The sequence below is a fragment of the Anas acuta genome, chromosome 4, assembly GCF_963932015.1.
Source record: "Anas acuta chromosome 4, bAnaAcu1.1, whole genome shotgun sequence".
NCBI lineage: Eukaryota > Metazoa > Chordata > Aves > Anseriformes > Anatidae > Anas > Anas acuta.
Genome location: NC_088982.1, coordinates 5,614,532 through 5,630,208, shown reverse-complemented (window position 1 = coordinate 5,630,208; position 15,677 = coordinate 5,614,532). Strand labels below are relative to the sequence as shown.

General features: G+C 44.8%; 1 protein-coding gene across 1 annotated transcript in view; it reads right to left on the bottom strand.

Annotated features, from left to right (window-relative positions):
* The window catches only part of EIF2AK3 (eukaryotic translation initiation factor 2 alpha kinase 3), a 40,719-nt gene extending 31,585 nt beyond the window's left edge, over positions 1-9,134 (bottom strand). The window contains exons 1-2 of the mRNA XM_068679586.1: positions 8,871-9,134; positions 3,676-3,805 (exon numbers count right to left, since the gene is read on the bottom strand). Of these exons, the coding sequence (XP_068535687.1) occupies positions 3,676-3,805; positions 8,871-9,043 (303 nt within the window). The 5' untranslated portion in view covers positions 9,044-9,134. The remainder of the gene's footprint in view (positions 1-3,675; positions 3,806-8,870) is intronic.
* Between the last annotated feature and the right edge of the window lie 6,543 nt (positions 9,135-15,677).

Here is a 15,677-nt window from a genome sequence, read left to right as displayed (position 1 = left end):
ATTCTTATTTCTTTCATAGAATCAAAACATGGAAAAAATTAAAGTGTTTGTGATGCAGATAAAGAAAACAAAACACTCATATTGTAAATTAAAGCCTATGTAATTAGCAGAGCTTTGGAGACTTCGAAATCTTCCCCAGTTGCCTGCTCTAAGCATCACACTGTCCTCTCCAAAGGGTAAAAAAAAAAAAGAACAAAAGGCTTGAGATATCTATGGATGCTCTTTGCCTACAGTGCAATTACTTTTCAGCTGACTTCAGGATAAAACTTCTCTGTATCTCTATGTTTCTCTGAAGGAAAACAATCCTGGACTATCCCACAAGAAACTGCCACTAAGGACCAAAAAAAAAAATCTCCCAAATCCCTAAGGCTGTAGAAAAGCTTATTTTGAGTTGCTACGCTAAGAGCTTTTAGAAAATAAGGATGCTGATGAATTTTACAACAATACACAACCCAAATTATTTCATTTTTTTCCAGTATACTGTAGGATGTTCACTGTGACTCCTACGGATGTCAGGCTGGTGGACCTGACTTCTCATTTTGTCCCATGGTCCCAAACCTCTCAAATAAGGAAGTGAGGTTTTTACTCAGGGATTAGTCTGTAACAAGAGACTTACGAGCCAAGGCAGTTTTAGCCAGTAAATATGATTTGAGCCACCCTGCCAGGCTGAACTCCCTGCAGCATCCCTGACAGTGCACAAAAAAAGTGTCAGCCATGAATGTATTTTTAAGCTGTTACTCTCACATCACCACCATCAAGTATCCTACTTGTTTTTCTCCTGTCTCATCACACAGAAGAAAACAAGCTACCAGCTTTTTCACAGCAGTGTCTTTACAGATTATCCATCTTGCAGGAGGCTTTTTTCTGTCTCTCATTTCTTTCTCCAGCCTCCCAACTGGTCATGTGCACCTCTACTGGCCAGTGATTTCAATATAGGGGCAAGCTTACACCTGAATGTCTTTCATAGTGTAGTATAGAGAAGAAAGAAGCCCATTGAGCAATTTAGTATTAAGCTACGCAAGTAAAAGAGCACTTCACCCTTGTTAGGAAGTGACAGCAGTCTCGATGATGTGTATAAACCCTTTCTGCTGCTTGAGACAGCCCTCTATTTTGACATGCTGATCCTCCCAGATGTATTCTCTTCTAATTAGACAGTATATTCAGTACAAAGTTTAAACTTAAAGAGTAAACAAGTGTGTTTGCATTGAAAGTGCACTTTTGGAAAAGGTGAGTGTCCACGACTTTACCCTAAACTTCAGGGAGCAATCTTTATGTGCAAGTAGCAATGAATCTTGAAGTTACACAGGGAAATAGTTTTTAAATTTTAATGCACAAGACAAATGTGGTCCCAGATGTTTTCAGCACTGGCCCCCTGACCATGGTTGTATACACTGGAGCTTAGAGCCAAAGAAAGAACGTTACTATTGCAGTTACCCAAACAATTAGTGGTTCAGCAGACTTCCCTTTCTAATTGATCTGTTCACATAACAAATGATGAACATCTCTCTTGTCAGCATCTTAAGAACTAGTTTCAAGATCTGAAGTGTTTGACAGAGCTGCTGGAACATTTGAAATTTTACTACCTCACTTTTCTAATTAACACATGAGCTTCAGACAGTCAAGTTGACATTTTACAGTTAAGCAGAGGAAGTAACTATAGCTCTATTAAACACTCAAGTTTGAATTCCTAATGCCTTTTCTTAAAAGGCATTCAGAAATTGATTTCATGCTTTTGCACCAAGACTTGGAATTAGAGTTCATTGCACTCTCAGCCAAAATAGTTAAAAATTAAAAAAATCCAAAGAATTAAGACATAGCAGCAAACACTTCCCTCATCCTGAAGAAACACAACACGACTCCGAGTGTAACGCAGAAGGAATTTCTCACCTGCCATTTCTTGCAAGATGTAGGTTAACAGCTTACATAATGATACTCTTTTATGCAGAATATAATATTGTGGTTGCAGGCACAAAGAACTCCTCTACCTCAAAAATGTTGGAAGAGGAAGAAAAAGCCTCAGTAGTTACTTTAAGAGAGTAAAAATATACCACATGCCCAAATCAGAAAGGAAATACTGAACTGGAGACAGACTTTGAGACCTTAATGAATTTAATATATTGCATGAACAAAGGACAATTTCTGCTGTTCAGGCACCAACCTTTTGTGTCTAAGGTCACATCACACTGCAAAAAGATAATCCCGGCCAGACCTGTTCAGTCACAAAAATCTGGATTTGCAAGAACACTTCCGTGATAATAAATGTTTGAATTCTTGAAAACTTTGAAAATCTGGGATCACATCTTGATTTGTAATGACAAATTAAGTTTGTATTTGCATAGATTTCAAGAGTTTGTTTTATACATGGCTGTTTTGTTTTCATTGACCTCTGTTCAGAGCAATGGGTAACAGAAGTATTTCAAGTTCCTAGTATTGAAAATATTTGTGGAGAACAGTTCCTAGCAGATACTTTCCTCTTTATGGAGCTCTTTACAATTTTTATAGTCCTTTCAATTCTGCTCTAAAACAGTTTCACTAAAATTCTTGCTTTTTCTTTAAAAAAATGAAGAAAGTTTCTGAACAAGTATCAAGAAGTTGCATCCACAAGTAAAATGCTCTCTCAGAAATAATGGAACAGAAGTCAACGTTCATATTACTTTTGCAATCAGAGATGCTTATTAATAGCTCTCACCTTTTGCTACCACAGCATCAAACTAAATCTTTCAGTAGGCTGTTTCTGTATAAAGAAGAGGTCACAAAGCAGACGGAAACACAAGCAAGATGCTCGTAGTCTGAATGCCCCTTCTTCAACTTTCATTCTCTGTTGTTCATGGTGAAGAACTCAGATATAGGACTGGTTATCAAATCCAACCATCCTTGATAGTGAAGGACCACGCACTTTACCAACATCAGACAGTACCTCAGAGTTGGTGTATTTATTTTTCCTAGTTGTAGGAGTGAATGACTCATGGATATCACTTCAAGGCAGGAAGTAAAAAAGAACAGAAAACCACCTTCCTTCTGATTTCTAACTTAAGTTTATTCAAAACTGATGGAAATTCAACCAGTGATGGTGAAAATGGCACCAAACAAGAAATTTTACCATCTGATTTTCCTCGTTACAGCTCATCCACAAGAAATGATGCAACCTTTCTCCACTCCATACTTCAGGGTGACCTTCAGTGCTCTATTTCATTGCAAACATTTCATTTTATAGGCAGCCTGCTTATCTAGTATAAGAAATCTTTTGTTCATTTGCTAAGTCACAAGGACTTTTGCTTTTGTTGAAGGGGAAAAAAAAAAAGATGTCAGCACTTGCCAAAACACACCGTGGTAATACAAAGCAGATGATCCTTCCGTTTGCTTCAATTTACAAGTAACTCGTTTCCAATCAGCAACTGCACACAATTCCCAAACCTGGTTACATCATCTAGTTTGATAGTTGTCACATATGTCAATGCCAGGACTACAATGCTGACTCTAGTTTGAAACGGAAACATGATGTAAACACCCCAAAAAAAGTTTTAAAATAGTTGTTTTGAAAATAGTTGTCAAACTTTGGCCATACTGAGTTTGCTACAATATCTAACATCCGTTAAACAGAGTACTGTTTCTCCCATGTTTATCATAGAAAATTAATTTTAAAAAGATTTAGTCAGGAGAGAGATAAAGCCTTACCTCTGGTTTACTAAGGCTGGATGACACCAGAGAACCTGACCCGACATCTAGATCCCACTGTTTCCTCCCACTATTTTCTGGGTCCAGCGCAGCAATCCGTCCATCCAAAGTGCTGATAATTACTAGAGACCTGCAAGAGGAAACATTCACAGTAAGAGCTCCAGCAATAGGTCATTTATTGGTTAGCTGTTTTCTAAAGTTGGAAACCCACTGCGTTAAATTCAAAGTCAATATACGCCACAAAACAGGGTTTGATAGTTCTACCCTGACCAATGAGGGAGAATTGAGAAGTTGAAGTCTGGGGCTGGATATCAAACAAGTTCACGTGCTGTAAGATGCTTTCAGAGTACAGTTCCAGAGGGAGAGAGCTGATTTCTTGCTCTCACACACGTGTTGCCACTGCAACAGTGGATGAGATCTTCCTCTTTTCAGGAATTTGTAAGCATAGCACAGACCCTATTCATTCCACAGGGAGCTTCAACATCCAAACAACCCAAACCTGAAACAATTAACCAAGCACGTACATAAAGTCACACCTAAGTAAGTTTTCATTGCTTCTGGATGAAACACTGATAACCTTGAAGGCATTTAACAGCATCTAGTAATAAAACAAGCCTTACCCAAGAAACACTCAGGACACTACAAACAACATCCAGCCACTACAGACAGCAAAGCAAGCAAATTGCCTTATGCCACGTCTGCTTTAAGGAGCCTGTGCAGGAACACACGGCAACAGCAAGCTTGCTCTTGGTTTCTGGAGAGCCTGAAGCTTATCCATTTTCTGACACAGCAGTACGATCAGAATAAGCATTTTTAATCGGGCTAGAATTCAAGCCTTATTTAAAAAAAAAAGTCACACTCCACCCACAATGAATGACCAGTGAGAAAACACTGACAAGGCACTTTTGAAGGGCCTTTTTTTTCCCCTTGAAAGTTGTTTCGCTCTGACCTGAAAAGGCAGGGCATGTGTAGGCAGCTGGGGCTTGCTGCAAGCTCACCAAGTTTCAAAGGCTGTAGGAGCAGAGCTCGGTCGCTTTACAGACTGCTTGCACCGAGGGGGGCTGGATTTACTGACCCAGAAGGACTTTTTATAGACAGTGCTTTCAGGGAGAATAAGGAGCTGTGCAAATAAGCCTGATGAGCAGATTGCAGGGGAGGAGGGGATGGCAGTGCTCATTCAGAGAAGCAAAAGAATTGGGAAACAATGAGGGTCACCAAATCACTGTGCAGAACTCCAACCAGATATATCCACTTGGCCAAGGTTACCAGTGCAGTAAGCTGAAGTTTAGAGGGGAATTCATGGGGCTGGCATTTTTCTTTAAGGAAGAAGAGCTAAAATCATGATCTTAAAAACAGTCAAGGGCAACAACTTATACCACCTACAAAGGTCATCTAAAATATTGCAGTTTTAGATGTAAAAGTAACCCATGCATGTTTATAGGACCCTATGCTGTACTATAGGCACTATATTATTAATAGAAAATTAAATACACCTTCAGCCTGTACCAGCAATAGTGCTGCAGCCCTCCTTTCTGGAGGTAGCCACGCATCACATTCCTCCAAACTGCTCAGTTTAAGGAACTCCTCTAAGAGTACCACTTGTGCAAACATTTGGACAGAATACGCGAGTTTTTATAAACTGAGTACACTTCATTATTCCACCCGTGCAGAAACCAAGACCGGGTTAATAACCAACCCGGCTGCAGACTATCTGTTCCCAAGCAGTGTCAACAAGGGCTCGCACACCAGTGGCCTTGGACACACATTTAACAGGATCTGTTTGCGTTATGCTACAACGATTTATCCAGAGCCCTCTGGCATGGCAGAAAAATATTATTCCAGGTGGATCTACTTAAGTTTTATGTTGATCCAGCTGACAACTTGGTTATACAAAAGGTGGAAACACAGCTAGAACAGAGGGAATCTTGGCAGCAATGCTGCAGAGAAGACAAACCCTAATGTCACATGGCAAAATGTTTCCTACCTACTGTCTCCCATTGGTTTTCTTCTTGTTTTGTCCCTCAGATAAGAAATATTTTATGCCTTTGTGCCTTACCTTTTCATATCAGCTTTCCTCACCAGATGCAAACTGCAGCCTTCCCTGGGAGTTCTTGTATTGAAGCCCTGCCACCCAACAGAGCAGCTTCTGAATGACCTCAAGGCACTCAAATCACAGTGCAACTGCTCCTAAGTTTTAAGTTTAGCTGATTAGAAATGGAAAACAGAAAATAAACATGCCTTTGGAGGGAACTTTTGTACCAATGGTACACACCCCTCGTAAACTGGGTGACCAACTCTGGCTGTGTACCCAAAATATCCCCCTGGGACTTGGTGGACTTCATTTTACCACCTCCACTTCCAGAGCAAATGTCTGGGTGAGACACATGGCCAGGACCAAGCCAGCCAGACCCTCCAGGCTAAATTTTGCAGCTGGCTACCTTTAGACCTGCAGCTAGGTGCAAGAAAAACATGTTTCTGCCTTTCTTTTTTTAATGAGTAACTCATTTTAAACAAAACAGTTGCATTTCTGGTCCTATCTTTGTCTTGCTCTTCAACAATATTCTTGTCCGTCACAAAAAAAAAAGCCAAAGATTCCTTGGTTACTTACTCTGTTTCTTTGTAAATTAAAATCTAAGTAAGTTCTCCCCATCTCTGACCAACTTCAGCAACTTAAAATCCTGGCACTTGTACTCTAGTTGGTTTAATATTTGTGATTTGTCTACCTGTGCCCTCCTCAGACCAGTAATGCAACGCTCAGCTTGTGTTGTATTTTCTCACTAGCACATTTGCTAAGTTTCTCCCTTATCTCTGCGCAATTCCACTGCTTGTTGCTTCGAGCACTGATAGTACAAAGTGATGTCAAGAAGAAATTCCCATCTTTTGGGTATTCTGGTCAAGCACTAGATTAATACATTCTGATAAACCCAATTTAGGTGGCTTCAAGAAACCACTCATTTGAAAAAAAGGTGAAAGCCACTTGCTTTTTGTCACCCCATTGTGCTATCTTAGGGTAACTGTAACTTGTAACACCAAATTCTTACACACACCAGCAGCATATGGCTAAGTGAGAAGTTATTCAAGAATGAAGACCCATCTTTTAGGAACCGTTACTGGTTCCAGACATTAGGACTGTCACTGCAATTACAAACATGAAAATGAAACAGCAATTTTCTTGATGCATCTTCAGGACACAATCAACACACTGCAAGGAAAGGCATTTCCTCATCAGCTCCTATTTTGGGTGAGCCTGATGAACTTTATTATCCTCTGCAAAACCAGACCTTATCACTGGTGGTATCAGCACCACCTCCTGCCTGAGGCAGCACTTACAGATTGCAAGAAGCCCAAAGCAGCACCGTAAGAGTTTCCTGAGACTCCCACCAAGGCAGACCTCTATTTTGCATACCGTCCCACACAAAACACCAACTGCCCAACCTGAGGTCAAAGGTAAAAAGGCCAAAACCCACAACCAGGGTGTTGAGGAAGCGAGGGAGACAAACAGCAACACGGTTGCAAGTATAGCAAGGTAATTGGTGAAAATAAACCAGGAGCCACTAGTGAGTGAATCACATCCCATACTAGTAGGTAAAGGAAAAAAAAAAAAACAAACAAAACACCAGCATTACAATAATCTCCGCAAGTCTGGATGAGATGAAAAAAACACAACAGAATCGCTCCTAACTCCAAACCAGGCAATGAGTTGAACTCCAGGATGTATGGAGCAGGCACCTGGGAAGCAAACATCAGTAAAAACACACACATCTTTACCTTGTCTTCAGCTGGTGCTCCAGATCATGTGAGGAACCAGTAACAGGGGGCAGAAAATCCCTTCTTGTCTCTTACAGGTGGCCCCAGTAGCAGGATTAAAGCAAGGGAGCAGCACAGCACATACAAATAACTGTAATCACAGCTGCTGACAGCCTGTGCTAATGCTATACAGCCACATTTTATTTGTACTTTGTCAGTATGAAAAAGTGTATGTTTTTTTTTTCCCCACACAGCATCTATAAATAACCTCCACAGTTGAATGAAAGTCTGCTTGCTTCCCAATTCCTAGCCCTTGCCACTCACGACACGAGGTTGTTATGGAAGCATATTTATGAAGTTCCCTCCCAGAACTACGCCAAAGAACCTGCTGCAAACTTTTACATCCATTTACAAAAGGCCACCCCTGGACTTCAAATCATTGCATACAACCCGTCACGAATCCAACCCATTTGGAGAACAGGTGCCCCGAACACAGCTCTGTTCTCCCATACAGGAACTCAGCACTCTCATTTACCTACAGAGAGAGGAAAAGGGCCACGCTAACAGGGGAAGATGGAAACAGGACAGGGGGAACACTTATCGGGCTTGTCCGCACGCTCCCATTGTACAGAAGATTTGCATCTATTCAAATGACTCCTTTTGGTTAGAAAAGAAAGCAGAACTTATCATCACTTAGGTACAATATGTACCACAATTCCTGTGTCAGTTAGGAACAAACAACCCCAATATTGGCCTCAAAGTACATTTGGGGTGTTACCAAGACAGCTACTTGTCAAATCTGAACTCTAAACAGCTATCCCAACTTCAAACCCTGAATGTTTGTAAGTGACAAGCACGGTACCTCGCTAACCACCACCTTTATTTTATTCTGGGAAAGAAAAATTCCTCAAAACCATGATAACATTTATTTGCCTACAGCAGAAACAGGCAGTGGGGTGTTTTTTCAGATGGCACTGACCCCATTGTATTACACGGATATTAGGTAGAGGCAGAACAGTTCGCTGGGGTGAGCAGAGATCTCACAAATACAGGTGGCAAAAACCCAGACAGGCACACAGGTAAACAGTACAGAGCTGGCGATATTCTATTTTAATCCGGCAACAGCAAATTCATCCCAAAGCACTGATCAATGGCAGAACAGCCACGTTTAACCTCAGGCTTCAGCTATTTGACTGAACACCTCCAGCGCCCTCATTGAACTCCAGGCATAAAACAGAAAGGCTCAGGCTTCAGTTATTTGACCGGACACCTTCACCGTGCGCATTTACCTCTAGTTATGAGGCAGAAAAATTATTTTTTAAGGATTTTCTGAGGCTAAATACATTTAAAAACCGAGAACAACACTTGTGTGCTCTGTCACCTCCCCCCCAGCCCTTTCACACCCCCTCAGCCCCTTCACACCCCCTCAGCCACCCCCCTCAGCCCACCTGCCGCCGCTCCGGGCCTCTCCTCCGCTCCCCTCGGCCTCCTGCTCGTCGTCCTCCACCGTCACCTCCCCGCCGGCCGCCGGTAGAGCGGCGCCGGCCGCCCCCAGCGAGAGGAGGAGCAGGAGGAGCAGCGTGAGGGCGGCCAGGGCGCTGCGGGCCCGCGGGCCCCGCATGGAGGGGCCGCGCCTCGCCCAGCCGCACGCAGCGCCCCCCTCCCTCCCGGCCCGTCCCGCTCCCCACCGCCGCCGCCGCGAAATGGGCGCCCGCCGCCGGCCCGCCCGCCCCGCCACGTCCCGAGGCCCCGCCCCCAATGCAAGAAGAACGGTGATTGGGCGGGAGGAACGTCGCTCAGCGCGCCGCTGCGTTGTTATTGGTGGAGAGGGCGGAGACACGGGGAGGGAGGGGGGGTGTTTGTCAACACGGCCGCGGGGCCAATCGGTGGCGCGGCGCTCGGGCCAATCGGGAGTGCATGATTCACCGAGCCGCTCGCTGATTGGCCGAGCCGCCGCGCCACGTGTGTTGCTGAGTGGAGGAGCCGGGCCGCGAGGCCCCGCCCCTTCCCGGCTGGGCTGGTGACGTGGCTGTTGCTGCCGTGGGCCGGCAGGGCGGGGCCAGCGGCGCGTACCACAAGGCGGGCGGGACGGGGGGGGGGAGAGGCTGAGAGGGGCTCCCCCCGGGAGGAGCGGAATGGGCGCGTCCAGGAGGAGGGAGGGGCTGGGGCTGGACCCCGGGGGGGGGGGGAGTGAGGGGGCTGAGGGGGCACTGAGGGGATTTGGGGGGGGTCTGAGGGGGTACTGGGGGGATGAGGGGAGTTTGGGGAGGTTGTTGGGGGTGTCTGGAGAGAATTGGGGGGGTCTGAGGGGGTCTAGGGGAGGTCTGAGGGGGTCTAGGGGGGTCCTGAGGGGGTCTAGGGGGTGCTGGAGGAGGTGTGAGGGGTATTGGAGGAGTACTGGGGGGGTACTGAGAGGGTCTAGCGGATATTAAGGGGGTACTGAGGGGGTCTGGGGGGCTACTGAGGGGGTACTGAGTGGGTCTCGGGGTGTTAAGGGGGTCTAGGAGGGAACTGACGGCGTCTGGGGGCCTTGGGGGATACTGAGGGGGGGGTCTGGGAGGATAATGAGGAGTACTGAGGGGGTCTAAGGGGTACTAGGGGGGTCTGGGGGGTATTGGAGGAGTACTGAGGGAGTATTGAGGGTGTCTGGGGGGTGCTGAGAGGGTTTGGGGGGTATTAAGGGGGTACTGAAGGGATACTGAGGGGGTCTAGAAGGGTACTGGGGGCATCTGGGAGGTAGTGGGGGTGTCTAGGAGGGTACTGAGGGGGTTTAGGGGGTACTAGGGGGGTCTGGGAGGTACTGGGGGAGTCTGAGGGGGAACTGAGGGGGTCTGGGGGCTTTGGGGGGTACTGAGGGGGTCTGTGAGGATAATGAGGAGTACTAAGGGGATCTGAGAGGTACTGAGGGGGTACTGAGGGATAGTGGGGAGAAAGTGAGGGGGTTTGGGGGTCTTGGGGGTACTGGGAAGGTCTGAGGAGGGTCTGGGGGGGATAATGAGAAGTACTGAGGGGGTCTGGGGGGTATTGGAGGAGTATGGGGAGGTACCGAGGGGGTATTGAGGGTGTCTGGGGGGTACTGGGTGGTGCACAGCTTTGTGCCTGGCTGCCTTATCACACAGCCACTTTATCTGGACCCAGCTTTGAAATCGCCTCTCATCATCCTGATTGTGCCGCCTGCCAATGTGGATGTCAACTGCAAATTGTATTAGAAGTGATTTTATCTTTACTTGCAAGTGACTAATGGAAGTATTGATCATGTACGTGTGTAGGACTGATCCGGGAGGGACCCCATTAGAAGTAGCCTTACTCATTGTTTTATAACCAATTCTAAAAAAAATAATCCAAGTGGCCAGTGTTTTATATATGCTTAATTGATGTTGCATTACACTGCTTTTCTTCTCATTAACACATGGTGCAGTTCCAAGGAAAAATTATTTGAAAAGTTTATTACACCTCCCAGAAGAAATATATATATATTTTTCTTTTTGTCTTCTTGAAGCATGAAATGACATTTCTATTAGGCCTCTGGCTGCCATTACTACTTCCTTAGTAACTGAGTCGCATACCGATTTTTTTGGTACTTAGCCATTTACTACATCTCGTGCAGCTGCCCTTTCTGAAGACACATACCAACCTGGCACTTTTTTTAGCTTTCTAGCATTTCAGTAAACATCTAGGTTTACAGAAAGGGAATATAACAGGCATGGGATCTCCACAGCCTGCTTTAGATCTCTCCAGCTGGTTTAGAGCTCCTCGGCCACAGTTACCACCAGAAGAGCTTTGCTGGTTACTAATGGACTGAAGTTTATCAAGTCACTGTTAAGTAATTCACCCACAGATCTTCCTGGGTCTTGACATGCATAGGTCATAAATGTTCAATGAACACTTCTGCATCGTTATTGACATTTTCATCATGTCCAGCTAGTAATGGGCCTGTACCATTACTCGAGTTTTCTGGTATTTTTGCTGTGCACAGCCCTGCCAGCTATGGATTTCCTTTGATGTGCTTCACTTCCAATGACTACTCTGCTTCTCATAACTTCCCATTTATACCAACGCTTTTTGGTTTCCTGTTTTCTTCATTCAGGCTACTTATTTTTTCATTTTTCGTCACTCTCTCTCTGGTCTGCTAGTAACACAGGAATGGCCACAGTATTTTCCTCCTTGATCTTGGAGTCATCACTCTTTGACCATCGTTCTTTTGACTCAGTGAACTCTTTCTGAAGAGCTTGTAATTGTCATTCATAAACTCCTACCTATTTTTTTCTTCCTGCGTGCACTCTGATGAGTTGAAAAAATAGCTCCATTAAAGCACCAGATGTATGCAGAGTCAGGTCACGAACGCTCCTTTCCAGACAACCAGTGACTTGGAATACAGAGAATTTTTTTTTTGGCATCATTCATTACACTCCAGTCCAAAAGAGTTTACCTTGTGCCGCGTGCCAAGCGGCTTGTGTTAGAATATTGTCATTTTTAGTAACTCAAATGACACTTTATTATTACATCCATATGGTCTTTTGCTAATATTTTCTTTATTTAGATAACTCTTCTTTCTTGAGTGTCTACCCCTTCATATGTTTATAAAGAGTAATCAAATTCCGTCTGTTTTGCTAGGCAAACCAAGCCAAAGGCTTTTATTCTTCCCTTACACTTTTGGCTCTCTGTTCCCCCGTTCATCTCACTAGCCCTCCCCTGCACCTGTTCCCATTTAAATTAACATTTCTTGCATAGCAGTGCTTTCAACAGTCACGTTGAAGGGTAACTCTAATGTATTTAAATTTAAAACTCTATTGTATTTATAGATTGTGCCCAAAATTTTAGCATTGTGTTACACTTTTTGCAGGAAACTCTTTATTTTCCCACCAGTTATTCCAGTGGCTTAGAAACAAATACTCAACAACCACAGACACCAGCACATTTCAGGGTATCTGAATGCTTCCTTCACAACAAGACTTGCACTTCTACCTTTGTGCTGATTCAGGAGGGTTTATTACACTCAAGGCAAAACAGAAACAGCCTTGTGCAAGTGTCCCCATCACACCCACGAGCATTAACTCATTTTCTCATGTTACTCCTGTCCCACCCAGATCAGAAATCTGCCAATTCCTGCTTTTTGTGTTAAAGGGTCCAACAGTTTGCAGGTGAGTCCATGTTTTCTTCTAAACACCTTACCACTGCAGCATAAGGAGTGATGATCCTAATCCGTTCTCACTTTTCTGTTTTGGAAATTCATTTCTCTATTACATTGGGCAATGCTGTTCAGAAATCCTTAAGCCAAACACTGCACTACAACAGTAAAAGTTTCTCTCTGTATTAAAATCTTGTGCCAACAAACCCAAACTTCCTGCTTTTTGCAAAGCATGACTCACATGCTCCGTTCTGTTTTGACTGAGTGACATAAGAGATCTATTTCAATCATATGACAATAACTTAAGATCCAACCAGACATTTAGCTGGAAATCAAAGCCTGTACTTGCAGGACGATGGATGTTAATAGGAAGGGTGCTTTACATAACTCCATTTAAGATCTTGCCTGCTTTTCTTGAATAACTTGCTCGCAGAGCAGCCAGGCAAAGCAGTGAAAGCTCAGCATGCCACCTTGTGGCTGCCCTGTACCAAGGGCCATTAGTAGTCCCCTGAAAAATGATTTATTTGTAGCCTGCTGTTCCCCCAGGAAAACTCAGGCTCGCAAAATACTGCATATATTGGAATTAGTATATCAGCACCCTTGCTGATATCTTTTACAAGCAGAATAAAGTCAAGCACCAGATCAAACCAGAGGTGGGAAGTGAAGCAGGTGTTGTCCAGGAGAAATGTCACCGAACTGCAGTTTGCAGGATAAAAAAATTAGGTAGCAAGAATGTAATTGCTGGGATGTGAGTGGAAGAACAGGCTTGGAGAGCCACTGCCAACCAGAAAAAGAGTTTGCCTGGAAGGATGAGTGCTTTAAAATGCTTCCACTTGTTTTCTCCTGTGTGTTTGTGAAGTTTTACCTTCATCGGTTGTATCTTTTTGACTGTTTCACGCCACTTAGGAAATGAATGAGACAGACAGTTGGATAAACACGTCTGACACCCTGAGACTGCTGTGCCTCTGCTAGGATTTCACTCAGGTTAGCACACACTTTTGCAATAGGTTTAAACTGGGCTAAGCCTGTTACAGAAGGCTGTTACTTACAGCCTTCCCACTGCCTCTTGCTGCCTTCCTCATACAGGCACAAATTCAGGAAAACCACCTCTGATTTTCCTGGTTGTTTTACCTTTCAGAAAAATCAGCTCCTCGCCCACATATGGAAGTAGCAGGAAAAGCTGGCAAACGGATATTTCCCCACCATAGGGTGGGAACACTCCTTTTTGGGGATGGTGCTTAGACTGGAGCAGCTTAAACTAGTTATAAAATTCCCTTTCAGGGGGGTGTTACGTGCTAAGTTTGTCTGAGCCGGTTCAACCTCACACACCTGGCAAGAAGCTGCTCTTTTCGCCTGTGTGGCAATCGGTTCGGCACAGGGGCTGAGCAAATGGCAGAGCCAGCAAAATCTGTATACCCAGGACCAGAATGGATGGTGGGTGACGGGAGTGAGGAGCACAATCTTCCCTTTTGTCAACAGCAAGCTGTTCTCTCTGCTACCCTGTGATTTCCTAACGTGTAATTTCAGCCTCAGATGAAAAATCAGCTCCCAGAATCATGCAGCCACCCTCCCCAGCCCGACGGGCCACGCTTCCCTGCTCATCAGTGTGGCATTTTGCTAGGGTTAACATCCTGCAGTTGCCACCCTGTTCGACAAGGAAAACATTTATTCAAACAAAGCAGGTTCAAACGCCTCCCTGTGTACTGAATGAAGCAGAGAGGATGAGTGTTGGCTCCCAGAGCGGCTTTGACAAGGGGCAAACACAGGCTTGTACAGAATGACTTTGAGCCCTTTGCAAATAGAGCTGGCTGTCACCGAAACTTAGGGAAAATGCATCTCTAAAAGGTCCAGTGCCCTCTTTTTGTGCACAGGCAAGTCTCAGCACACCTGAAATTGAATATTCTGGGAAAGACCTTCCTGCACTCACTGGAACTGTACCTCACTGACCGATTCAGAGAAAATGCTAACAGAAAGCAGCATTATCTGTAAGTGGAAATGTTTGCATTCCTCCGGGCACGTGCACCGCGGGATGCGTTTCAAGCCAAAGCCAGCAGCGGTTGCTTTGAGGCTACAAACATGTTTATCACCTCGTCTTGAACTTCAGCACCAGCACTCCGCACTCAGGCAGGATTTAAGAGGCTCTTACACGTAAAGGTGGGTTTGCTGATTTGGTGTAAAAACCTCAGGATTGGTTTTTGTTCCAAGCAGAAGTCAAACACTTAGGATGCCAAACGAGGTGACACCCAAACCCAGTCAGCCTCTCCTTCAACATTGAGGTGTTGTGTGAGAACACAGCACTCAGGAGGGATTTCTTTCTGAAATCTAGATTTCATTAGCCATGCGTTTTTGGACTTTAAAACGTGTATCTTGTGGAAAAATCGTTGCCAGCAAACAAAACTCTGGGCTCCTCTGTATAGCAGTCACATGCTCTTAATAGCGAGTCACCTGCTCTGTACAGAAAGGTAAGGCCTTAGCTCACTCTGATAAGCCTGGCTGACGATAATAGGGCCATTGTGGAAATAAGGCCCCATTGTTCAAAGGCTGGCGTGCCTGCCCAGGGAAAACAAAAGGAAACGTTTCTAGCCTTAAAAAATCACAGCGGAATTGCAGGGGTTGGCAGCAGAACAAGTCAGTCATGTGCAGAACTAAAAAAAAAAATAAAAAGAGTCAACAGCAGCTTTTCTGTTGTGCAAATAAGAAAAGGTTCTCCACTCGTTGTGACCTTGTACCTGCAAATCCCAGCTGTTTATGTGGGATGAAGCCTGGAAAGGGCTTTTTTTTTTTTTTTTTTTTTTTTTGGTACCAGTGCCTGGTCTCAGCTTGGCTACCAGGCTTGGGCTTGGGATTGTCTAGGGGATGGTGTCAGCAGCTGACAAGCCACGGAAAAGGGGGAAAAAGTGCGGAAAAAGTAAAAAAAAAATAAAAGGAAAAAAAAATAAAAGGTTTTATGCACTCCCTGATGGCAAACCCCATTGAGTTTTACACTGAGAGAAGCAGCAGCGGGGGCCGGCCGCCCCAAGGGCCAGCACCTCCTGTCCCATCCACGTCCCCATTTGTCCCAGGGGGGGGACACTGCCTCTGTGGGAGCAGCTCCCCGGCTGCCAGGCGGGGAACAGGGGCTGTGAAG